The sequence below is a fragment of the Myotis daubentonii genome, chromosome 6, assembly GCF_963259705.1.
Source record: "Myotis daubentonii chromosome 6, mMyoDau2.1, whole genome shotgun sequence".
In the NCBI taxonomy this organism is placed as follows: domain Eukaryota; kingdom Metazoa; phylum Chordata; class Mammalia; order Chiroptera; family Vespertilionidae; genus Myotis; species Myotis daubentonii.
In genome coordinates this window covers 82,341,656-82,367,580 of record NC_081845.1, presented here as the reverse complement: position 1 = coordinate 82,367,580, position 25,925 = coordinate 82,341,656, and the positions used below count along the sequence as shown (strand labels likewise).

Below are 25,925 nucleotides of genomic sequence, written 5' to 3'. Positions count from 1 at the left end.
CATTCCCTAGTCCCAGCTGAGCCCTGCGACTCCCCCAAAATAACCGGTCGGAGCCCTCCGGTGTGTTGCCTTCCCTTACAAGCTCCCTAACCCAGCCGGCCGGCCACCGCGCCCCCCGCAGTCCACGCCCGGGGACCCGCCCCGCTCCCGGAGCGCGGCGCCTGCTGCTCCCGCGCGGCCGCAGCCCGCGGTCCTCCCTCCCGAGCGCTCACCAGGAGGAAGCTCGCGATCATCGTGGCTCCGGCGACGCGGCTGCAGGAGTCGGGGACGGTGCTGCGGCTCGCAGAGATGCCCATGGCTGAGCCGGGGGCTTGCAGGGGCGCCGGGAGCGCGTGGCTCTCCGGCAGCTGGAATCGGCGGCTGCTTCTGCCCAGCGCCGCATCCACCGCCGTCTCCCCGGCCGGGAGCCCATCTACCTCCAACACCCCATATGCACTGCGGCAGCCGGGCAGCCGGGCCGTTGGGCAGAGGAGGGAGGCGGCGACGGAGGCTCTTGGGGCGTTCAGCACCTGCCCAGCGGCGCGGCCGCCCGGGCGGGGAGAGACAGCTTCGGCTGCCACCGGCGCCTCCCCGTGCTCTCCTCCGAGAGCGGCTGCGGAGAACAAGGGGAGAGGGCTGGGCGCGAGAGAGCAAAGAAACAACTTCCCATAGCGAAGCTTCCAGGCACTGCCAACCACCCTCCTCCGCTGCCTGCACCCGCCAGCGAGGGACTAAGTCGGTGGCCGCCGGGCGTGGGGACACACGTGGTGGCGCCGAAGGGGCGGAGGATCGGCTCTTTGTGACGTCACCCGGGAAGAGGAGGGTCTCTTTGTAGGATCCGAAATGGGAAGGCTTTCCCGGTGGAGCCAGGAGGAAGAGGGTGCCCCTTGGCGTTCGCTGAAAAAACTGCAGCTGCTTTCGGACCCAAGGAAAAACGCTGCGAGGGCATGCACTCCCGGACCACAAGCCCTTTTTCCCAGGGTGATTCCGAGTAAATGCTATCTGCGACAGGCGCCTTTCTATTGTTTCTGACCCAAGGATTAAAAACAGCCATCGAACATAAGCACTTAGATCAACTGCGTGTCAAAAAGAGGCCAGTGAGTTGGTTTTCAAACTTGGCTGCGTTTTAGGCTCACCTGGACAATTTAAAACATAGACTGTAGACTGACACCCGGTCCCACCCAGGGATTCTGATTGAATCGGAGCTGGGTGTGGCCTGGGCATTTGGGATTTTAAAAGTTCGCCAGGTGATTTTAATGGGGGCTGAACTTGGAAAACTTCCGGGCTAACGAATGCAGCTAAGGAAATCCAGGTTAAGGATTCCAAACCCCAAGGCCCTGCAAGCTGGCTCCATGGATGTTCCCCCGGGAGGCCTTGGAAATCCTTGAAATGGGTGGGCAGGTGCATTTTCATAATGAAAGCACCCAGAGTTTTTGAATCAGATTGTCATAGAGATAAGAAACACCGCCCCAAACCCCCAAAAACGTGTTAAAATGTTTCAGTTGAGTTCCAAATGTCTTTGTGCCTGTGGATGGGTAGAAAGAGAGTTGCCTGCTTCAGAGCAGCCAGAGCATCTTCCTAGATGGCGGGCATCTCCCACATTGCTGGATGTGAGAGAGTGGTACAGAATACTGAGAAGCTAGGAACATTTCAGGACAAGTGTCTAGGACAGTGATGGCGAACCTTTTGAGCTCGGCGTGTCAGCATTTTGAAAAACCCTAACAATTCTGGTGCCGTGTCACATATAGAAATTTTTTGATATTTGCAACCATAATAAAACAAAGACTTATATTTTTGATATTTATTTTATATATTTAAATGCCATTTAACAAAGAAAGATCAACCAAAAAAATGAGTTGGTGTGTCACCTCTGACACGCGTGTCATAGGTTCGCCATCACTGGTATAGGACTTAGTTATTCATCATTCCTCTCCTTCGATCTGTCACCAACACCTGCTAGTTCTGTCTTAATCAATTCTAATTGATCCCTATCATTTTTCCCCTGGCTCCTCTTCTATAGCCCCTCTGCTCTGGTCTAGGCCGCTTACATAGATCGTTACACAAACCTCAAGGTTGGCATCCCTGCCTCTCCATTTGCCTGGACTTCTCAATCCTTAATCTCTTCTTCATGCCCTAAGGAAAATGAACTTTTTAGAACCCAGATCTGATCGTGTCCTTCCCTCGCCAAAAGCCAAACAAACAGACGTGGCACTTGGAGCCTTGACTTCCTATATCCCCAGCTTAGTTTCCCATCCCCACTACCTGCCAATCCTTGTGAACTGTAGGTTCACATACACTAAGCCCATTAGATCATTGTTTCTTAACTACCTGGTCCCTTAACTACCTGGTCCCTGTCATACTTCCAGGCTTTTGTTAGGTGTTATTATCTTTTCATTTTCCCTCCTCTGCTTATTTATTTCTCACGAATCCACCCTTTAAGACCAAACTCAAATGCTACCTCATCTGAGAGGGCATTTTTTCTAATGCCCTCTCTTCACTTTCTCTACCCTCATTTGAAATGGCTTCGCTGTTCCTTCCTCTAGTTTTCCCCCCACTGGCCTCTGTTATAGCATGTATGACATTATACTAGAGTTCGTTTACCTCTCTGTGTCCTTGAGCAGACTTTGAGTCCTTTGGGGCCAAAGTCTGTGTTTTAATCATCTTTATATCTCCATACTTGAGATTCAAGATGTTTACCTGGCTCAATAAATATTTGCTGAATGAAACAAACTTAGGCAGTTTGATAAGCAGTGGAATAGTTAACACACCTGGTATACCTTTTCATTTTCCAAGTCTTACTTCAAACATCCCGAGTTGTGTTATGAAAACAATAACACGTTTAATCTTGCATGTTACCAAAGGCCATTTCCCAGGCTGGGGTTAAACAACTGGCCTGCAGCTCTGTTTCCTTAGGAGAATTCATTTAAGAACTTGCTGTTCTTTGGCCTAAGGAGTATCAGCCAGTCAGTAATAGATTGCAAGATTAAGTGCATGAGCATGAGTTTGACCAAGTCTCCATGGTGACAAGGCACTCACAGGTAAGATGAAATGGGAACAGAATTGCAAAGCTGGCAGGATTTCAGGAGTTTTCTTTTCTCTCAGATGATAAAAGAGAGATAATTTGAAAATATAAAATAAAATAGCCAGTCCTGTGAAGGCATGACATATTTGTCTCATTCCCAAGAACAGTGGGGCAATTAAATTGTTTTTTTCCTTTGCAGGAGAGAACCTGTAGTATTGTGAAAAGAGGAACTCTCCTTGAACTGCCTGTTATCCACGTGCATTAGAAGTCCACACCTGTAATGTTTTCATTTTGCCATAAGCTTTTTCCACTCAGAGTCCTGAATCATTTCTCACTTGATGGGAGATTTGATGAGAAAATAGACTTCGTTTAATAGTTTAATGGAAAGATAATGGGTTTCTTGAGCCACCAGATATGGAGCAAATCTCCCTTGTATTACTTAAGTGGGTGGGTGTAGGCAAGAACCTTACTATCTTTTTTTGTTTTTCTGTCTCTTCACTTATAAGACAGTAAAAACTATCTCATGGTGATAGTATGAGGAATAATTGAGGTACAATATGTAAATCTCCCCACATTGCACTTGTCTCTTAGCATGTACTCAATAAATTAACTCTTCTTCTCCAATCCCCTTTGGAGATGATAATCTTTCATAAGTTACTTTAGAGAAGAAACATTAGGTTTAAAAGTTTGAAATTTCTTCAGACACACATTAGAATTTGGGGTTAAGATAGCTAGAAAAATTGCTTGCCTGATATGCAATATGGTGTCAAGAAAAGTGTAGTGGTTGGGAGCTCTGATTTCTGCTTGCCTCAGGCATTAGCCAGCCATGTGAATTTGAAGAAGTCACTGCCCTTCTCTGCATTTGTTCCAGTTTTCTTTTAAGCTTCCCAATGTACCAAATGATAAATGTGGATCAAGTAATCTTTTATTATCCTTTCTATGACTGAAGTTCCAGGACCCTGAGGGTCCCCGCAGCTCTGCCCAAGTCAGTCAGAATGGGGAAATAAGACTACAGTTTTAACCAGATACTGAACTAGGTTGCAAGCCCTCGTCCCCCTCCCCTGCCCCCCCCCCCATTTTCCTTTTCACTAAGAGGCAGGATTGCAGACAGCACATCAAGCAAGTTCTCTACTTTCCAGAAGTTTCCATAAAATCAGATAGATGAGATGAACATACATGAAAGCCTACAGGATCAGACTGTAATTTAGTGCTGAGATGTGTGGCCTGAATTGGACAGGTATAGAAGAAGACTGTTGAAGTTTTGATTACTTGGAGAAGGTTGGATGGGATATTCCCCAAATGAGGAAATTTGTATTGGAATTAACTGGCTGGGTTTCTGAGCCGGGAAAGCAACACAAGCAAAGGCACAGAGACAAGGAAGACATGATATTGCCATTTCTAACTCTAAGACCAAACACCCTTATTATAGAGCTAGAAGCCCAGAGCATGAAATCGAACAACCCCGCACACCTGCCACCCGCCCCCCTCACCACCACCACCAGACACACACACACACGCAGCGCCAGCCTTGCTGTGATCAGAGCCTGTGGGTGAATCTCGAGCCCCACCCCACCACCGGGAGCGGCTCACGGGCTGGGGGGAGGGACTGAGAGGTGCTCCATGGTCGTTATGGCGTTAAGACCTTACTGCCACTTGCTTTTTATTTTTTTTTAAATTAAATCTTTATTGTTCAGATTATTACATTTGTTCCTCTTTTTCCCCCCCCATAACTCCCCTCCTCCCAGTTCCCGCCCCACCCTCCGCCCTCACTCCCCACCCACTGTCCTCATCCATAGGTGCACGATTTTTGTCCAGTCTCTTCCCGCATCTCCCCCACCCCTTCCCCCCCCCCAAGAATAGTCAGTCCATTCCCTTTCTATGTCCCTGATTCTATTATAATCACCAGTTCATTCTGTTCATCAGATTATTTATTCACTTGATTCTTAGATTCACTTGTTGATAGATGCGTATTTGTTGTTCATAATTTGTATCTTTACCTTTTTCTTCCTCTTCCTCTTCTTAAAGGATACCTTTCAGCATTTCATATAATACTGGTTTGGTGGTGATGAACTCCTTTAGCTTTTCTTTACCTGACCTTCAATTCTGAATGATAGCTTTGCTGGATAAAGTAATCTTGGTTGTAGGTTCTTGGTATTCATCACTTTGAATATTTCTTGCCATTCCCTTCTGGCCTGCAAAGTTTCTGTTGAGAAATCAGCTGACAGTCGTATGGCTATTCCCTTGTAGGTAACTGAGTTTCTCTTGCTGCTTTTAAGATTCTCTCTTTGTCTTTTGCTCTTGGCATTTTAATTATGATGTGTCTTGGTGTGATCCTCTTTGGATTCCTTTTGTTTGGGGTTCTCTGAGCATCCTGGACCTGTAAGTCTATTTCTTTGACCAGGTGGGGGAAGTTTTCTGTCATTATTTCTTCAAATAGGTTTTCAATATCTTGCTCTCTCTCATCTTCTGGCACCCCTATAATTCTGATGTTGGTATGCTTGAAGCTGTCCCGGAGGCTCCTTATACTATCTTCGTATTTTCGGATTCTTTTTTCATTTTGCTTTTCTGGTTGGGTGTTTTTTGCTTCTTCGCATTTCAAATCTTTGACTTGATTCTTGCACTCCTCTGGTCTGCTGTTGGGTGTCTGTATAATATTCTTTATTTCAGTCAGTGTATGCTTAGTTTCTAGTTGGTTCTTTATCACAACATCGAGGGTCTCATTAGATTTCTTATAGATCTCATTAAGTTTATTGGCAGTTTCTAGAAAATTATTGAAAGACCTTAAAAGTGTGGTTTTGAGCTCTATATCCTCCATTTCTGTCATGTTTCTTTGTCTCCGCATTTTTTATGCTTTCTTGGTGCACCCCCTTGTGGTCTTTGTGCACAGTCTTATTGTAGTTAAGCCTTGATTGTTGTAGGTAATACTGGAGGAGATTTAACCTCCAGGCCAACTGGCTATGAGAATCAGCTGTGTCTGCAGTGGGAGAACTTCTGTGCTGGATCTCTAGGGCAGTGCTAATCTAGCCTTTGCCTGAGGCTATCCGTCAAATGCGTCTGTGCAGGGCTTGGGCGGGGCAGGTCCCAGGGGATCTACAGGGCAGGCGGAGCGAGCAGTTATGGCTGCTCTCAGTCCTGTCCCCAGGGGCTCTGCCTCTCAAGAGTCCCAGCAACTGCTGCAAACCTCGGAGAGAAAGCTGCCTTCGAGTTCCAACCGAAGCCAGACAGTCCTGCTTCTCCCGTTTGAGTCTGGGTCCCTAGAGACTCGCCTGGATCTGGAGCTCAGAGTCTGAGACTCCCTCCGGATTGAAACAGACAACCGCGCCCTCAGCTGCCATTCCACTCCGCATGCACTCCGCACCTTAGTATTTGACTTCAGCACTGCACCTCCTCTGAGTCTCGGTATGCTATTCTCTTTCTTCCTAGTTGTAGAACTTCCACTCAGCCAGCCTTCCTGTGGTTCTGGATGATGTCCGTTCTGTCTTTTAGTTGTATTTTTGAAGTGGTTGTTCGAGGCAGCAAACCCCGGTGTTAACCTATGCTGCCATCTTGGTTTCCTCGCTTTTTATAATATAGATAGTAAGAAGCTAGGAAAATTCAAGGACAAGCAGATTATATAAACAGCAATTTGCAGCCACCTAGTAAATCCTATCTTCCCTAATCCAAGGGCATTTAAGAGTAGATGGTTTGCACTCCTCCCTAACCAGAAGGTAAATAGCTTAAGTCACCCTACTCAGGGAGACAGATAACAGAAATCCAATTAAGGGCCGTTTGCCAACCACACCCAAGGGCAGACAAATTAAGAGAATAAATCTCATTTTGCTACATCAGTATAAAGCTGATGAATATTCTAGTGATCCACCCCTAAGACCTCCCTTAAATTCCCAGCCTTTAAGACCCCTGGAAATGAAGCTTCTAGTGTGCTCTCCCTCAGGGAGTGAGACCTTGCCATTTCCTTTCCTCTCTTCTTCTTCTCCCCCCTCAGGCACATATCTTCTAAACTCCAAGGGACTCTAGGAGACTTGCAACCAGGGGAGCAATGGGCAGTGGCAGCTCATCCCCTTGAACCTGGCTAACCCCTTGAACCTGTCTCCAAGGCCCCCTTTTCTCTGACTTCCCAGTGAGCCAAAACAGCCCAGACCAGGCTCTCTTGCTACTTCTTCTATGCCCTTCCTAGTTTCACTGTCTTAAGTGCGTTTTTGCCGTAGTCAATAAATTCTTGCTTGCTTTTCTACACTCTGCCTCTTGATTAAAATCTTTCCTTCAAGAAGACAAGAACCGAGGTCTCTGGTAATCCCCTGTCCTTCCCCGGCCCCCTTTAGCCCTGCTAAGCCTGCCCTGTATCCTCCTCATGGTTTCTGATCTCTCTACCTCTCCCTGCTCTCCCAGTCTGTCCTCTCTCCTCCTTTTGTCACTTCATTTGCCCCAGAAGTGTTCACCATGTGGCCTACCACCCTCACCTTATGTTTACTAGTATTTTGGCAGAAACCTTGTCTTCATTTTTCTCACATCAGTGTTGGTAAACACGTCCTGTCCATGCTAACAACTCCATGCTGTCCTACCTCAGCTCCATCCTCACTGCTCAGCAGCAATCATGCTTTTCTCTTTTACTTCTATTTTCCTCAAATCCTCTATCTCCACCAGATAAGCTTGACATCATGGCTGCGCAATGAAAGCTTCCTCCACTTCCTTCTTCACAAGTCTGAGTCATTATCTTTCCTTACCTATTTTTTTTTCCTTCTATTTCAGTGGTTGAAGCACTAGTCTTTCTTGCCAGGACTGAAGCTTCCTTTGACGATCTTGAGTTCCCTGCTCCTGCCTTCTCTAAGATTGCAACTCCTTTTCTCCCTGCATCTTAAAAATCAATCACAGCCTTGATTACATTTGAGAGCTGCTGAGGAACCCTTGACTGATGACTCCCCATTGACTGAAAAATTAAGTATAAAATTTTCATTTTGACATTCAAGGCTTTTTCCACAACAATGGTCTCAACCTCCCTTTCCTGCCTCATCATCCACCACTCTCTTTGCCATAAAGGACATGAGTTTCTCAATGTTGCTACAGCGTATCATGCATTTTCTTACTAAGTGATTTTGTTTAGTCCATTTTCTCTACCTGGAATCTCTACCAGTTGAACTCATCTGTCCAGACTCATTTGAGGATTTTACCTCTATTCAGTTTCATTCAATTCAGCAAATATTGACTGAGGACTGACGCTGTTGAATGCATTATGCTAGGCAGTGTGAGTGTACAGTGGTGAATAAAGGTGACTTCTGCCCTGACCGGTTTGGCTCAGTGGATAGAGCGTCGGCCTGCGGACTGAAGGGTCCCGGGTTCGATTCCGGTCAAGGGCATGTACCTGGGTTGCGGGCACATCCCCAGTAGGGGGTGTGCAGGAGGCAGCTGATCGATGTTTCTATCTCTCTGTCCCTCTCCTTCTCCCTTCCTCTCTGTAAAAAAAAAAAAAAGGTGACTTCTGCTTTCAAGGGGTTGCAATATTATTGAAAAGACATATTGGCAACATATAAATTGTTCAGCTTTTGACACTATACTAAATGCCTACCTAGAACTTGGCTCACAGACCATGCAATGCATGTTTGTCAAATGACTGAATAATTGTTATATGAGATGCAAACATAGTGCGTACTATGCATAGTGCATAGTAGAGAATAGGAAATAAAGACTTATCAACTGGGGGTCCATCTGGGAGGCCTACAGAAGTTACATTTGGAGCAGAGGGATTCCGTGCTGTGTAGTGGTCAAGAACCTGGGCACAACAGGAAGTTAGATTAGATGCTGCTATTGTTCTGAAAGTTCACCTGCCAGTTAAAGGGAGCCTGAGACACACAGCCTCTGTCTCCTGAAAAGTCCCACCTCGTTTCTTGGGCCAGCCCTCTCTGCATAGCCTTTCTTGCATCTTTCTTTTTCTCAGCATCCCTAGACTTCCCCCAATCTACCAGGTGTCTGTCCCTAGGAAATCCCAAACTATTTTGCATAGAAAAACTTTCATGTCTTAGAGAAGAAAGATTTTACTTTGCTATTCAGAGCCTTCTGGACACCAGAGGACTGTTGCCTTTCAATCAGGCATTTTGCAAAACAAAAGAGTAGTTTTTTCCTTTTGCCAACTTCAAACAAAGAAACCTGATTCTTTTTGCAATGGGAGCAGCGGAGAGGGTTTGGGGCACTGTAGTCAGAGTAGTGCTAATAGTCAGCAGCATGTATTAAACATTTACTATGTACTAGTCACCATATAAGTCCTTTACATACATTATCTCATTTGATCCACACAGCAAACTTTTGAGGCATAGATTATTGGAATCCTCACCCCATTTTACAGATGAGCAGACTGAGGCTTATAGAGGTTTTGTAACTTGCCTATGGTCACATACCTAGCCACTGGAGGAGACAGAACCTGAACTCAAGTCTTATGCCTTCATAGCTCACCTGTTTAGCCAATACACAAGAGATTGCTTCACAATAATACATTACTGGTTACAGAAAAATTTTTGGATGAATGGATACACCAGCACCTCTCTTGAGCTATTCTTTCAGCTTTTGGGAATTATGAGGGCAGCATTAAAAGCCTCTGACAAATGGACAGAGAAAACTTCCTTGGCAAAAGAAAACTGGATCCAGAGTCACTACTTACACAATGGAAATTTAGGCAATATTATCACACATTCCCCAGTTTATTACACACACATACAACCTGCCTCACCCTTTCAAGGACCTTTAAATTTGTTTTCTTTTTCTTTTCTTTTATTGTCTGAAGTTTTACATATGTCTCTTTTTTCCCCAGTTGCCCTCCACCCCCCACCCCACCAGCCATTCCCCTCCCACCCCAAGGCTGTTTTCTTTTTATGACTAGCCTGCAGCAACTAATCTGAGAGGTGGGGGGGGGGGGGGGCGGGGGAGGGGGGGATCTTTTACCCAGGAGGAAATTTTCCCTTCTGATTAAATCTTTGACTTTTATTCCCCCACAGCACTTACTATATATAGTGTTTTACAAGGGGTATCTCAAAGGTCTTAGTGCAATTTGAAACTTTAGTACTTTCAGAAGAATATGTGTTACAAACTTACCACAAAATTTTAGAAGTTTCATTTTTTAACATTTATTGTACAATTACTACATTTTTTTATTTTTTGGAATGACAGATTTAATTTAATTTTTTCCCCTCTAAATGAAGATAGCAAACATTGACCATAACAAAAAAAATTTTTTTTAATAAAACAATTATTGAAAATGAATAAAAGTAAAGAAATTGAAATAATACACTTTCAGGAGATTTGTTGTTGTTTTTGTTGGTGGTGGTGTTTGTAACAAATGCGAGAGAGAGAGAGAGAGAGAGAGAGAGAGAGAGAGAGAGAGAGAAAGGGGGAAAGAAACATTGATTTGTTGTTCCAGTTATTTATGCATTCATTGGTTGCTTCTTGTATGTGCCCTAACCAGGGATCGAACCTAAAACCTTGGCTTATGGGGACAACGCTCTAACCAACTGAGCTACTCGGCCAGCATCCATATATTCTTTTGGAAAAATTAAAGCTTAAAGTTGTATTCAGATTTTGGGACACCCTACACATACTTTGCCTTAGGTTACATTGAAGTAACTTGCTTGCACCTGAAGTCACTTCCCAAGACACATGAACACCCAAACTTTGCTCAAAAAAATAATCATTTCACTAAAGTATCTAAAATATTTACAAGCCTTACATTAGTCAGCCATGTGGTGTTACTTTGCAAGGTTGTTGGTCATCTCTCTTCACAGCACTAAAATTAACGCTAAATAAAAAATTCAAAATGATGAGCGCAATGGATACTTTAACTGCTTTATAGGCAGTGTTTGAAAACCCACACCACTTACATGTCTGCTCCACAGATTAGTTAAACTCTGTCTTTAAGATCGAGCTGTTCACTATTTTTAAAAGTAAGAGTTAAACATGCCATTATTGGTTGCTGAATTGGTATTTTCTGCAATTTTTCTCTTAGAAATAATTGTAAAAACGAGTGGCATTAAATTACTGTTTTCCTAATAAAATAATTATATCTGTTTACAAACATTTGAAGAAAAAAACACTCCCTCATTTATATTGCCTTTTTTTTTTTCAGATTCTCCGGCTGTGTGGGCTGGGACAGAGGGATCTGCAAAGCAGAGAACAGAATCTAGGGATGGGGAAGCCAGGGCTAAGAAGTGAAATGTTATCCCTGCAGAGATCAGAGACATAGATAACTTTTTTTTTTTTTTTGACAGGGCTGTTAAGTTTAATTAGATTTTATCATCGTTATGATTTTAAAAAATATATATATTTTTAAATTTTTTAATTAAATCTTTATTGTTCAGATTATTACATTTGTTCCTCTTTTTCCCCCCATAACTCCCCTCCTCCCAGTTCCCACCCCACCCTCCGCCCTCACTCCCCACCCACTGTCCTCATCCATAGGTGCACGATTTTTGTCCAGTCTCTTCCCGCATCTCCCACACCCCTTTCCCCTCCAAGAATAGTCAGTCCATTCCCTTTCTATGAGAGACATAGATAACTTTAAATTTCAGAGTTGGAAACTTTTAGTATGAGCGATTACTGTATGCCAGAACTTTTCAAAAATATATCATATTAATCCTGTGAGGCAAGAATCCTTAACTATATTTTACAAATGACGAAACAAATTTTCAAAGGCAAGCAACCAGTCCAAGATCACACAACCAAGTGATAAAGCTGAAGTCCAACTTGACTGCTTTCGGATGACACCTGGTGGCAGAAACAGACACAGTTTGAGAAGTACAGTTTTATCCTGCTAGGACCAGAGGTTTTGACCCTTGCTGAAGACAGCTGTCTGAATTCACTATAGATATTGCCACCATCACCACCCTGCCCCAGTATTACATATCCAAACTATTGAAAGGTTATTTTTTTCTTTTTTATTCCTTTACTACCTAGTCTTTGCAAAGATTCCACTATGTGCTAGTGATGGTTCTGAGTACATGGCAAAAAGCAAAACAGACAATAACTCCTACCCTAATGAAACTTACTAAGAGATAAAAATAAATACTTCAGTTATTTTTAATGGGCTGAATTGTGTCCCCCGCCAAAATTCATATGTTAAAATCCTAAACCCCAGTACCTCATAATGTGGCTGCATTTGGAGATAGGGCCTTTAAAGAGGTAATTTAAGTAAAATGAGGTCATTAGGGTAGGCCTAATCCAATAGAATTGGTATTCTTATAAAAAGAGATAAGGACACAGGCTTGTACAGAAGGAAGACCATGTGAAGACACAGGGAGACAGTAGCCACCGTGGAGACAGGTTTAGGATGAGCTACGGCTGCCCATCTGGAGATATTTTTGGCCTTTACAGTTTGGGGAGGGCAGTGCTACTGGCATCTAGTGGGTAGAGCCCAGGAATGCTGTTAAGCTGCCTACAATACACAGGACAGCTGGCCCTTTCCAAGAAGGACCATCCAGCTCAACATGTAAACAGTGCCGGGGATGAGACCACTTAGACTCTCAGTTCCCTAAGCGCAGGAAGCAGGTACCATCGCGTTCTTGTCCTGCACAACAGTCTTTCTCAACACCCTGCATTTCACAACCACTCGGAAGCTGCCTAAATCACCCAAAAAGTCTGACCACATTGGTCTGGGTGAGGCCTGGGCAGCAGTCTATTTTAAAGCTCCGAGGTGATGGAAATGTTCGAACGTTGCATTGTGACAATGTTCACACAATTCTGCAAATGTATTATAAATCATTGAATTGTATACTTAACCCAGGTGAATGTTATGGATATGGAAATCAAACCTCAACAAAGCTGTTAAAAAGAAAGAAAAGAAAAGCTCTCCAGGTCTCCTTATTTTCCCTTCCGTGAGTGAGAACTGCTATTCTTAAGCAAGTAGGTAGTGCTTTGTTCATAGTAGCCACTCAGCAAATATTAACTGTGTAAATTGAAATGTGACTGGATTGACTTAAATGTGTGGAACAAACGGCCTTTATATCAAAGCCAGAATGTAACTACTTTAAGTTCCTTTAAAGGTTATAAGCCTTTCACAGAAAATTGCATTACATTAAAAAGGGATAAAGCTCTGGCGGGGTAGCTCAGTCGGTTCTATTACACCAAGGTTGCGGGTTCGATCCCTGTCAGAGCACATGCAAGAATCATCCAGTGAATGCATAAGTAAGTGGAACAACAAATTGATGTCTCTCTCTCTCTCTCTCTCTCTCTCTCTCTCTCTCTCTCTAAGCAATAATTTTTTTAAAGAGGGTAAAGTTCTTTGGCCCAAGAGCTTTGGAAGTTGGTCACCCTGGAGCTGGCTGAGTGGCTCTCCAGGGACCATTGTGACATGGCACTTGAAAGGACACCCTATGTACATTCCACCAAGCAGGGCACTCAGCTTCTGCACCCGGAAAATAGGAAACCTCTCTTTTCCCAGGGAGCATTGGGGAAATGGGTTGGCTATGTAGCCATGAAATCATCCGTATGCTTAAGGATTTGCTATGAACTAGCTGTCAATACCTTCCTTTTCCAATTAAACTATATATTTTTCCAATTGGGAGCTGTAGGATGAAACGGGCCTATTTGTGTGGGTTGGTATGTTATTGCAGGCCTATGTGAAATCCTGAGTTTAAATGAACTAGCAAAAGAGAATTTTTTTTAACATTTAAACTCTTTATTGTTTAAAGTATTACATGTGTCTCCTTTATACCCCATTGACCGTCCCCCCCCCCTGCCCCGCCACTGGTCACCCCCCTCCACCACCACCCAGCACATGCCCTTGCCCTCCTACTATCTGTGTCCATTGGTTACGCTTAAAGAGAATCTTTTTGACTGTGAGTGTTGCCTTTCATCTGGAGAAAAGAAGGATTATCTACTTTAGATTTATTGTAGGAAAAATAAATTGTCCCCTCCCTTTGTGGCAGCAGCAGCAGAAGTTGAGTCACTGCTGTATTTGTGGAGCATGAGACACAGGATCTGGCTTCCCCTTGCTGGGGCCCCTTTAAAAACATAAAAAGGCATTCTCTCCCTCCCAGGAGCACGCCCATGCCTTCCCCTTCCACCTTCCCTTCCCCCACACGCACTGTATCTCCTCAACTCTAAGGGACCCCACCAGACTTTCAACCAGGGAGCAATGGGCAGTGGCAGCTCATCCCAGGCTCAGCCCCTGAACCTGTCCTCAAGACCCCCTTTCTCTTACTTCCCAGTGAGCCAAGCAGCCCCGCACTGGCTCACTTCCCACCTAGTCCTTCCTCTGCTGCTTCTTCTATCCTAGGCCCTTCCTTGTTTCACTGTCCCCAGCTTTAATGAACATCCTCTCAAAACCTAAAATAAATAAAATAACATTGAGACAAATGAGTGCAGGTAGCCTCTCTGTGGCTGAAAACATTTCCTTCCACTTTGTTTTACCTAAAGGACCCTTGTCTGATGAGGACTGTCAGACTTTTTCTTCTATCACTGGCCGCCAAGAGGGTATTTTAAGGGAAATGCAGGGCTCCCTCTGTTCTGATATCTTCATGGCACTTTGGTAACATGCAGTCAGGCTCCTGAGCTAATGAGTGTTATTTTGGATCTGCTCCCAGGAATGCACGCAAGCTGGATTCATCTTACGCGCCCATCCTCCTTTGTTCCTCTCCCTTCTGACAAGGTGGGGTTTTCTTGAGAGCTTGTTTGGAGGTTCTAGCAGGGGAGCGCAGCTACTCGTATACCCTTGACCGAAGACCGGTCCTCTCCTTGGGGGGGGGGGGGGGGGGGGGGGGGAAGGTCGTCCTCTTCGACCGAGCGCGCAGCTTCGGGAGGGACGCACATGGATCGGTGAGGGAGGAGGGGGACACCCGCCTAGCCAGCCAGATCAGCCGAATCAACCCTGGCGATCAATGGGGTGACAGATGTCGCAGCCAGATCGCCCTCACATCCAAGGTGGGGTTTTCTTAATGCCTCTTGCAGTCCTGTGGCCTTGCCTTCTCAGGTTGGTCACATCCAGGTCACCTGGCTATGAAGAAGCTCATCTTCCCCACGAAGATTCCCGGGCTCCCTGCTGACCAGGGAAGGCCAGGAGAGGCCTGGAGAAGTGGCCTTGCTAGCCGAGTCCTAACCTCATCAAATCCCCCCCCCCCCGCCCCCCGCCGCCTCCCCGCCCCCCCCCCCCCCCCCCCCCGCCCCAGGCATGTGGATGGACCAGGAGACTTCCCTCTGGCCTACTTAGTCACCAGGAAGTCTGAGGGACTTCTGGGGAAGCATTTCTGTACCTTAAGACTTGTGAGGCAGGATGTCAATTTCTCTTTCTTCCACCTTATTTAACTCTCGGGTGTGGTGGTGAAATAGAGTAGACCAGGCAATAGATAGAGACCTTGTGCAAGTTATTCAAACCCTGTGTGCCTCAATTTCCTCATTTGTAAAACAGAGATAATAAGAGTTTATATTTCATAGACTTAAGTAGTCAATGAATGGGAAGTATTTTGCTGTAAGGCAATGTAGAAATAGAGGCTTTGTTAGCAGAGCAAGGCAATGCAGTTATTCTCTGAGCAAAATTTTACATTGACAAAATGTTTGCTTATGGCTCTGAAGTGCCCCCCATCTGAAGAATCTGAAGGACTTAATGCCTTTTTCAGGGCAGGGTGGAGATACTAGTGATTCCCAGGGCACAGAGGCCCAGAAAATGCTCCCCTGGGTGCCCTGTGGAGTGCAAAAAGAAAAGAAAGGTTGGGAGGGGCCAGTCAGGGGAGGAGAACAGAGGGACCACATTGGAAAAGGCCCCTGGTGCCTATGGGAGGTTGGCTCTGTAAGCACTAAGAGGCGACTGTGGGCAAACACAGAAATACTTGGCACTATCCTGGGCACTGCAGTTGTCCAGCAGTGACACATGGCTTCACTTTCTGGTAATAGACTTTCCTGCACACTTGTCCAGGCAGTTTGCACCTGACTGAGAGGTTTTTCTGGAGGCTTCTAGGAAGGCTGGGAGCACTCTAGTCAGGATGTCTACAAGGGTTGGTTAAGGGCCAATTCTTTAGACACCAGAGAGAAAAAATGCAGAGATGAGTTAAAGGCAAGATCCAAAAAAGAAAAAGAGAAAGGAAGAAAGAAAGAAAAAAAGAAAGAAAGAAAGAAGGAAAGAAAGAAAGAAAGAAAGAAAGAAAGAAAGAAAGAAAGAAAGAAAAGAGTTTATATTTCATAGACTTAAGTAGTCAATGAATGGGAAGTATTTTGCTATAAGGCAATGTAGAAATAGAGGCTTTGCTAGCAGAGCAAGGCAATGCAGTTGAGAAAGAAAGAAAGAAAGAAAGAAAGAAAGAAAGAAAGAAAGAAAGAAAGAAAGAAAGAAGAAAGAAAGAAAGAAAGAAAGAAAGAAAGAAAGAAAGAAAGAAAGAAAGAAAGAAAGAAAGAAAGAAAGGAAGAAAGGAAGAAAGAAAGTTAAAAAAAAAATAAAACAAAGAAGGAAAAGAAAGTTTATGCCAAGCTTTTCCTGGTGCGATAAGACTTACACCATGAGGTGTGATTACAATCAAGGCAGAAAGTTACTGCCCTGGTGGGGTAGCTCAGTTGGTTGGTGCATCATCCTAATACCAAGGTTGTGGGTTGGATCCCCAGTCAGGGCACATATAAGAATCAACCAATGAATGCATAAATAAGTGGAACAACAAATCAATGTCTCTCTCTCTCTCTCTCTCTCTCTCTCTCTCTCTCTCTCTCTTTCTATCTCTCTCTAACAACAACAATAGAAAGTGATTGAGTTGCACTTCCGCGTGGTGGGGAAGTTCCAGGAAGAGAGAGATCAATAGAGACAGGGACATAGGGATAAATATTGATTTGAAAAGCTACTCGAATTTTTCCACTCACACAACTTGAAAGTTTGGCATTACTTTCCCTATTTCACTCAGAAAATTGCAGTGCAGTGAGATTTAAAACAATGTCCAAACTCATGCAGCTAATAAGTAGTTGCGTCTAGATTTGGACCCAGCTTTGTCTGTACCCAGCATCCTTTCTCATTCCACTCTCTCTTGGACTTAAGATGAGATTTGAAGAATGACGATGAATTGGATGGGTGGGGGTTCAGTAGAAGGAGGGGCATTCAGTAGAAGGAGGTATAGTTTGGACTGGTGTTTGATAAGGGCGAATCCTCATTTTCTTTACTTTGGCAATTGCTGTGCATGAATCACACAAGAACGAAAATATCCCAGTGGCTTTCTTCCCTTGGAAACTCTCCTGGTGATCTGGTGTCACCGAATTTTGCCTGGGCAGCTCTGTGGAGACAGTCCAACATAGTGCTGGAAAAGTTCCAACAGCCTCTTCATGATTTTATGAACAGATGGCACCATTTGGAGCACATTTCAGGACTTACAGATTTTGTCCAGGAATTTTTTAGTTGCCTTTTCTGTGTGTAATCATATGTGCCTTGACACCTTACCTTACGGAAACATTCTCCTTTTAAACTCTACACTCCCGGTTGGTCTCTATCTGGCTACACCAATGGCCAGTTTAAACAAATAAATAGTAAATTTTTTTACAGTAATTCATGCCCAATTTTTGCAAGAATAACTCAAACTAAAACTTTTGTGAGATTGTTTAAAGTCCACTTGGATGATTATCTCTCTAATTCTGGTGCTAAGGTGGACAGAAGGAAAAGGAGAATTAGCAATGGGTGGTTGCCCTGCTAGTCCCTTATGCATGCATTATCTTATTTTGTCATCAGTAATATTCTGAGAGTCTCAAGCAGACAGAATTGGACTGATAGGACCAATCAGACTCCTTAGTTTGTGGTGCGTTATTGACAGCCCTACCTGCATTGTCTCTCTTGTTTTTTATTGATTGATTTCAGAGTGGGCAGGGAAGGGGAGGAGAGAGAGAGACTGATGTGTTGTTCCACTTACTTATGTATTCATTGGTTGATTCTTGTATGTGCCCTGACCAGAGATCGAACCCACAAACCTAGGCATATTGGGACAAAGCTCCACCCAACTGAGCTACCAAGCCAGGGCCTTTAAAGTCTCTTTTTAATGTAATTTTATGCATATATATTTTTGTCATCCTAACCTCCCACACTCAATGTCATTCTCCTTCTCCTCTCCCACTATACACATTCATGTTCATGTATTTAATGAAATTTGTATGACAATGAACAACATAAAGTATTATTTTATGTTATGTAAAAAATACATTTTATTTTGATAGTATTACAGATATATCCCATTCCCCCTTCCCTCCCCTCCTCCTATCCCCTACCCACCCCCTAGGTCTTCACTACCCTATTGCCTGTGTCCATGGGCTATGCATATCTATAATAAAAGCATAATATGCTAATTAGACCAGACGTCCTTCCAGATGACCTTCTGAACGGCCTTCCAGATGAAGCCCGGGTTCCGGGTGCCAGAGGGAAGCCAGTGTCAGCAGCCAGGGGAAGGAAGGCCTACTCTTGCACGAATTTTTTGCATCGGGCCTCTACTAAATATATAAGGACTTTGATCTATCTCTTCTCGTTCCTCTAACACCACATTGAGGTATGTCAGTCTGCTCCATGCCTCCATGCTTTTTTTTATGTTCTACATCAATTATATTGTACTAAGCATTTCATTTTATTTGGGTAAAAATTTTAAAAATAGTAATATATCCAAAATATAAATATTTTGACATGTAACTAATATTATGAAATTATTTAGGAGATCGCTTACTTTTTAAAATACTAAGTCTTCATAATCTGGTGTTTTACATTTACACAACATCTCTATTTGGACTACCCCCACATTTCAAGTATTCAGTAGCCACGTGTGGCTAGCAGTTACTTCATTAGACTGCAGAGTCCTAGAGCAACCTGTGTCACCCCTGTCATCACATGCATCACTCTGGATTGTTATTCTGGTTTACTAGCCCATCTTTCCTTGGACTGTAAGGCCCCTGAAGGCAGAGACCGTCTTCATCGCTGTTATATCCTTGGCATCTAGCATGGGGCCTAGTGCATACATGTTTGCTGAGTCTATTTGATTAGAAGGTGAGTATTCTGACCTTATCTTACTTGAGAGGTTGACCTTTGTAGTCTTCTATACCCTTAGGATGCTCAGAAAAACTGGAACTTGAGAGATCTTGCCTGAAAGAAATGCCATTGTCACCTTCTCTAGTTAACATTAATATTAATCATTAACACTCTCAGTCATTTTTAGTTTTCATTATGTTATTTGATACAAAATCCCCATAGATGGGTAGAATATGTTTATCCTCCCCCATTTAAAGTTGAGGAAACTGAGTCTTAAAGATATTAAATTACCTAATCAATATGCTGGTAAATGTTTCACAACAAGCTTTCTAGGGAGGGAAGTGGATGAGGAAGTCCTGACTGATAGCATTTGCCAATTTCCATAGTGTAAATATTCCCGCCATAGCAAATTTCAAGCTACCACCATGATGTCCCTGAAACAAGAAGCAGTGCATACAATGGGCCCTAGCCAACTCTAGTGTGAGCCAACTCCAACACACCACTATGTGAGAAAGAGGATTTGTGGAAGGGAGATGGCAACTGATATTTCTGAGTACCTGTTAAGCACTGGGTAATCTGCAAGGTGCTTTTCCAATATTATCTTAATCATGATAAACATTTGAGGTAGGTATTCATTATCCCCATTTTAAAGCTGTGGAAAATAAGACAGGTTAGGTACCAGGCCCAAGGTTGCTTGCAAATATGTAAGATGACTAAATCAATGGCAAACCCTCCCTCCTTGACTTTTCCACTCTCTCTCTGTGCATTTGAGTTCGCTATTGCTGGCTTTTGTAAAAGTCCTATTTTTACCTGGACTGTGTTTCTATGCTAGCTCCCCCAATACCAGGGTCACCTCAGCTTGGCTTACAGATTCCTACAGCTACATTTCCTGCTCCCAGGAACTTTACATGCTCTCCTAGAATATCTTAGGGCTTCCTCAAGACAGAAGGCTCTCAGAGACTTCTCACAGTGAGGAGCTCTCAAAGGGGGAAAATACAGTATGTGAGGATTCTGGCTCGGGGACATCACAGGCTAAAGTTCGGGGACATCACAGGCTAAAGTTCGGGGATATCACAGGCTTGAGTTCATAGTCAGTGTGAGTAGAAGACATGTGGAGTAGGACAACATCGACAGTGTACCTGGAATGGGAGGAGACACCCATCAGGATGACACGTTTATATATCTTTTTGTTTTTTTACATTTAAATAATTTTTTTATTGATTTCAGGGAGGAAGGGAGAGGGAGAGGGAGAGATAGAAATATCAATGATGAGAAAGAATCATTGATTGGCTGCCTTGAGCCTGCAACCGGGCATGTGCCTGACTAGTAATTGAACCATGACCTCCTTGTTCATAGGTCGATGCTCAACCACTGAGCACACCAGCCGGGCTATATTTCTTTTTAAACTAATTTCCAATAACCTCAGCTATAACCAAGGGTGAGTTTATAAGAAAGATGTTTCAGGACAAAAAAAAATACATAAAAACAAAACTATTGGGTATATTTTTGAAACAAAATTTTGAAAGGATTTTTTGAAGCAAAATTTTTGAGGCAAACTTTCATTTTCCAGACCTATTTATTAGCCTAGTTAATGGACAATAGTTTATTCTAGCATAGAGAAACAACTGGCTACTTTCTTTCACCAGAACATACAGCAGGAGTTATCAAACTTTATCCTCTCTTTCCCTAGAGTGCCAGAAACAATAACACCTACTAGTTTTTTACTGCTACAATGCAGCATATGGTTTAAATATACTTCTCTAATTCTTTCAACAACCTTAGAAGATTGGTATTATTATTCCTGTTATAATCATGGCAATAGGGCTCAGACATTTAAGTAATTTGCAAAGATCCTCATCTGGGATTTGAATCTGTCTACCTAACTGCCAAGCACACGGTGTCTCTGTCCCACCATCCTGAAACACAGGTCCCAGACCAGAGCTCTGCTTACCCAACAGCCTCTCTGGAGCTCCTTTTCTGCCTTTTGTTCCTATTGTGGCATGTTTCCTTGCTTGGCAGTTTGATGCCAATCTCAGTCTGAAAGCTGGGTGAGTGGCACCTGGCATGTGGGCAGACAGATAATTAAAAGACACTTTCCACCTCTCCTATGTTCTCTTGGATTAGGCAAGCAGAAACTAATGAAGCTTACTGACGTCAAGGGTATAGTCCTGTGGGAAGGTGTGGTGCTCTCACGCCCATTTCACAGACCAGGCAAACAGAGGACTAGGGAAAGAACCTGACCTACTCAAAACAAATAGGTGGGAAGATGAGCCTAATACTTTGTCTCATTGCCTCATCATTATACCTGTTCACATAGATTACCTTTGAGATAATGTTATTATTCTAAAATTTGATATCTAGAGGTACATTTCAGAACTTTTTCAGAGGGGCTTGGGTATGTGCCCTGACTGGGAATTGAACCTGACGTCCTGGTTCATAGGTCCATGCTCACCCATTGAGCCACACCGGTTGGGTGCATGTTTCATTATTCATTGATTCAATAAATATTTGTTGAGTCCCTGCTATGTACAATGTACTCCATCACAAGCTGATTCAGCAGAGAATAGATTAGACAGTCCCTGCCTTTATGGAGCTTATGGTCCAGATGAGATTACAGATACTATTCAAGTCATTACTGGAACATTAACTTTGACTTGATTTGGGGTGGTGAACACACAGTACAGTGTGCAGATGATGTATTATAGAATTGTGCACCAGGAACCTGTATCATTTTGTTGACCAGTGTCGCCCAATAAATCCAATTAAAAAAAATAAGATAAAATTTAATTTTTACAAAGAAATACTAAGAAAGCCACACCTGGTTGAATTGGAGTAGAGGAGTGTTATAATCTTTTAGAAAAAAAAAAAATAATGTTGAGAGCCACAAACCTAGAAAATCTAATTGACCTGGACTTAATCTAGATTTTTTTTAAGGTTTTTTTTTGTTTATTTGTTGTTGTTTTTAAAATATATTTTATTGATTTTTACAGAGAGGAAGGGAGAAGGATAGAGAGTTAGAAACATCGATGAGAGAGAAACATCGATGAGAGAGAAACATCGATCAGCTGCCTCCTGCACACCCCCTACTGGGATGTGCCTGCAATCAAGGTACATGCCCTTGACCAGAATTGAACCTGGGACCCTTCAGTCTGCAGGCCGACGCTCTATCCACTGAGCCAAACCAGTTAGGGCTTGATCTAGATTTTTAGACATCTGCATCCAATGCTGTGTCCCAATGTAGGAAAATTAGGTTCAATTTATATAATCGTAATTGACAGGCTGTGTGAAGAATGTAGCTACAAAATAGATGAAAGAGCTGGGCTATTAATTTGTTGTGTTGGGTCAGGACTCCAGGGCCTGCTCAGAGTGGCAGAGCACAGCTGAGCTCAGTAGGTGGAGGGAACAGCACATGCCACTTAGCCTGACAGCCGAACACCGTGCTTACCCTTCTCGCTTCCTATCTGCTTAGGTAATTAAGTGGTGCCCATCTGCCACTCTCCAGCCACTCAGAAAAAGACGGTAAACAGAGTGAATATATGGGATGGAAACTCCACCTAGACTTGCTTCTTCTATTTTCTACTCTGTCTTCATCACTGAAGCCCAGAGGGCCTCCTAACCTTAGACATAGCTTGAATGAGTGCGGTGTTTCATGGCACCCTACCAAATAAAGTTGGCTATGAAAGTGACTCAGATCATAAACCACCTAAGTCCTAGAATGCCCTAATCCAATCCTGGTCTATCTTTCAGAACACAGACCAAGTATTTCCTTGTAGATTTTTCTGACTATTCTACCAAGTCCACATTGACCTCTTTGAATTCATAATCCTTCCAATGAGTTCAGGTGAGTTCTCTATTCTGACTTTCCATTTATGAATTGGTTAAGGAAGCAAAAGTGGTCATAATTTGTCAGTATTTGCTAAGGGTGGATCATTAGGATCGTTTTATAAAATTAATCCTCACCCTGACTGGCAGTGAGACAACCACCCACATCACAAACAATAGCCATTGATAAATAAGGATCTGGCAGAGCACTACCAGTTTACAATGGAGGAAAATAAGATTAACAATAATGACAAAATCAGAATAAAAGGCTGATTAGAATACCAAAAGATTAAGAAGGGCCCTTAAAGCCCAGACAGTGTGGCTCAGTGGTTGAGCATTGACCTATGAACCAGGAGGTCACAGTTAGATTCTCAGTCAGGCACATGTCCAGATTGTGGGCTCGATCCCCAGTATGGGGTGTGCAGGAGGCAGCCGATCAATGATTCTCTCTCATCATTGATGTTTCTATCTCTTTCTCCCTCTCCCTCTCTGAAATCAATAAAAATATAGGTATTTTTAAAAAGTCCTTAACAAAATTGATGGCAACTCAATTATTTTTTTAAAAAGAGACTCTGTGAGTGAGTACATTAGTTTCCTATGGCTGCTGTAACAACTCACCACAAGCTGGGCATCTTTAAATAAAAGAAATTTATTTTCTTATTGCTCTGTAGGCAAGAAATCTGAAATCAAGGTGTCAGCAGGGTCACACTCTTCCAATAACGATAGGGGAGAATTTGTTCCTTGTCTTTTCCAACTTGGAGTAGCTGTTGGCATTTCTTGACTTGTGACCACACTACTCATTGACTTTTTGGTTATCTGTGTGTCTTCTCTTCCATGTTCCTCTCTTATAAGAGTATACGTGACTGCGTTTAGAATTCACTTGGATAATGCATGATAAGCTCCCCTTTCAAGATCCTTAACTTAATCATATCTTTTGGCATAGAAGATAATCACAGCCTCTAAGGATTAGGACATAGAATAGACGTATCTCTTGTGGCCCACCATTCAATTTATTATAGCAGAGATTTTTCAACCAGTGTGCTGTAATAATTTTTTAAATTATATTTTTATTGATTTCAGAGAGGAAGGAAGAGGGAGAGAGAGATAAAAACATCAATGATGAAAGATTCATTAATCAGCTGCCTCTGCACCCCCCTACTGGGGATTGAGCCTGCAACCTGGGCATGTGCCCTTGACCAGAATCAAACCTGAGACCCTTCAGCCCCAAAGTCGAAATTCTATCCACTGAGCCAAACCGGCTGGGGCTGCAAGCATTTTTAAAACATGCATTATCTGACTATTTAATCAGGGACACTGACCTCTCTTCCCTTAGATCAGGGGTCCTCAAACTTTTTAAACAGGGGGCCAGTTCACTGTCCCTCAGACCGTTGGAGGGCCGGACTATAGTTTAAAAAAAAACTATGAACAAATTCCTATGCACAGTGCACATATCTTATTTTGAAGTAAAAAAACAAAACAGGAACAAATACAATATTTGTATTTGCATGTGGCCCGCGGGCTGTAGTTTGAGGACCCCTGCCTTAGATTGTTAAATTTTAAAAAATGGCAACAGCCAAACAACAATAGCCATCCAGTGTGAATGTCCTGTCTTGCTTGAACCATAAATATATAGGTCATATAATAGAGTTTCATCATATTGGTCACATTAACTCTTGATACCAGAAATCTTTATATATAAGAATACAAGAATAGATACCTGACTTTTTAAAAAGTCACTTTGGAGCCCTGACCAGTTTGGCTCAGTGGATAGAGCATTGGCCTGCAGACTGAAAGGTCCTGGGTTCGATTTGGTCAAGGGCATGTACCTTGGTTGCGGGCACATCCCCAGTAGGAAGTGTGCAGGAAGCAGCTGATCGATGTTTCTCTCTCATTGATGTTTCTGACTCTCTATCCCTTTTCCTTCCTCTCTATAAAAAGTCAATAAAGATATATTTTTTAAAAAGTCACTTTGGAGCAAAAAAGTAATTACTGCCCTGACTGGTTTGGCTCAGTGGATAGAGCATTGGCCTGCGGACTGAAGGGTTCCAGGTTCAATTCCAGTCAAGGGCATGTACCTTCCTCTCTGTAAAAAATCAATAAAATATATATTTTAAAAAAGGTAATTACTATTATTATTATTATACTTGTAAGTCAATCAAATGTATATGTATTTTTTGTCAGATCAGCAAAAATATAATTTATTCTTTGATGTGCTGAAGAATTTCAGTGATTAGGTTACATGTGCCATGCGATAGTTACATATATCATGAAGATACAGAGGACAGCAAGATGAACAAGATCATTACCCTCATGGATTTATAGTTTTATATCTGGTAACCAATAATTACATTATAGTAACTAGTAACCATTTTTTCCCAACATAACATAAATAATAAACAATTCAAGGAGTCTATGTTTCCATCACCTGCTGTAAATCCTCTTATAAGGTTCTATTAATCTTGCCTATGTTTAGTGGTCTATGGTTGTAAAGTTTACATAATGACTTAGCTGAGCCATGCTTGGAGGCCTCCAAAGTCTAGCATACTATGCAGCCAAACTTCTAACTAGTCCTTTAAATCATGACTAATTAATTGCTTGGATGGAATAACAAAAGCTGATTAGACAAAGATATGTGTTAATTATCAAAAGGAAACTGAAAAAGTAAAACAAAAAATGGAAGGCAAAGCTCTTGGCCCTAGAGAAATGCATCATTTAAATCACAAAGAACACATGCAAAAGTACCAACCTGGAACTCCAGCTCTGATGAAAATTACACAATTAAGAGTGAAACGCAGAAGTCAACAAATATTTAGTGGGAGCTCATTCAATGCCGGTTTTTGTTCTAGGCACAGAGGATAATGCAATAAACTAGGCCATATCCCTGCACTTATGGGTCTTATGTTCTCGTGTGAGACAGAGACAATGAGCAAATTAGCAAATACACATGCAATACAATGACAGATGCTGTGATGAAAAATCAAGTAGGGTAAAGGAATATAGTTGGCTGGGGCTACTATCTTATATAAGGAAGCCAGGAAAGAAGGGAGCAATGAAATGTGAAGGCATGACTCTGAGAATATCTGGGAGAAGAGAGTTCCAAGGGGAGACACAGGCAATAAAGCATAGTTGGCATTCCAAGGACAAGGACTAAGGCACTGAGAA

The 25,925-nt window shown here is 42.9% G+C and overlaps 1 protein-coding gene and 1 long non-coding RNA gene across 2 annotated transcripts in view; one reads left to right on the top strand and one right to left on the bottom strand.

Annotated features, from left to right (window-relative positions):
* TNFRSF21 (TNF receptor superfamily member 21) overlaps positions 1-705 on the bottom strand; it is a 77,420-nt gene extending 76,715 nt beyond the window's left edge. Inside the window, exon 1 of the mRNA XM_059701492.1 lies at positions 213-705. Within this exon, the coding sequence (XP_059557475.1) occupies positions 213-296 (84 nt within the window). The 5' untranslated portion in view covers positions 297-705. The remainder of the gene's footprint in view (positions 1-212) is intronic.
* A 96-nt stretch (positions 706-801) lies between these two features.
* On the top strand, positions 802-9,756 carry LOC132237256 (uncharacterized). The gene is made up of 3 exons (XR_009453492.1): positions 802-1,076; positions 7,748-8,264; positions 8,468-9,756. It is a non-coding gene; the product is annotated as an uncharacterized LOC132237256 (long non-coding RNA).
* The last annotated feature ends 16,169 nt before the right edge of the window (positions 9,757-25,925 follow it).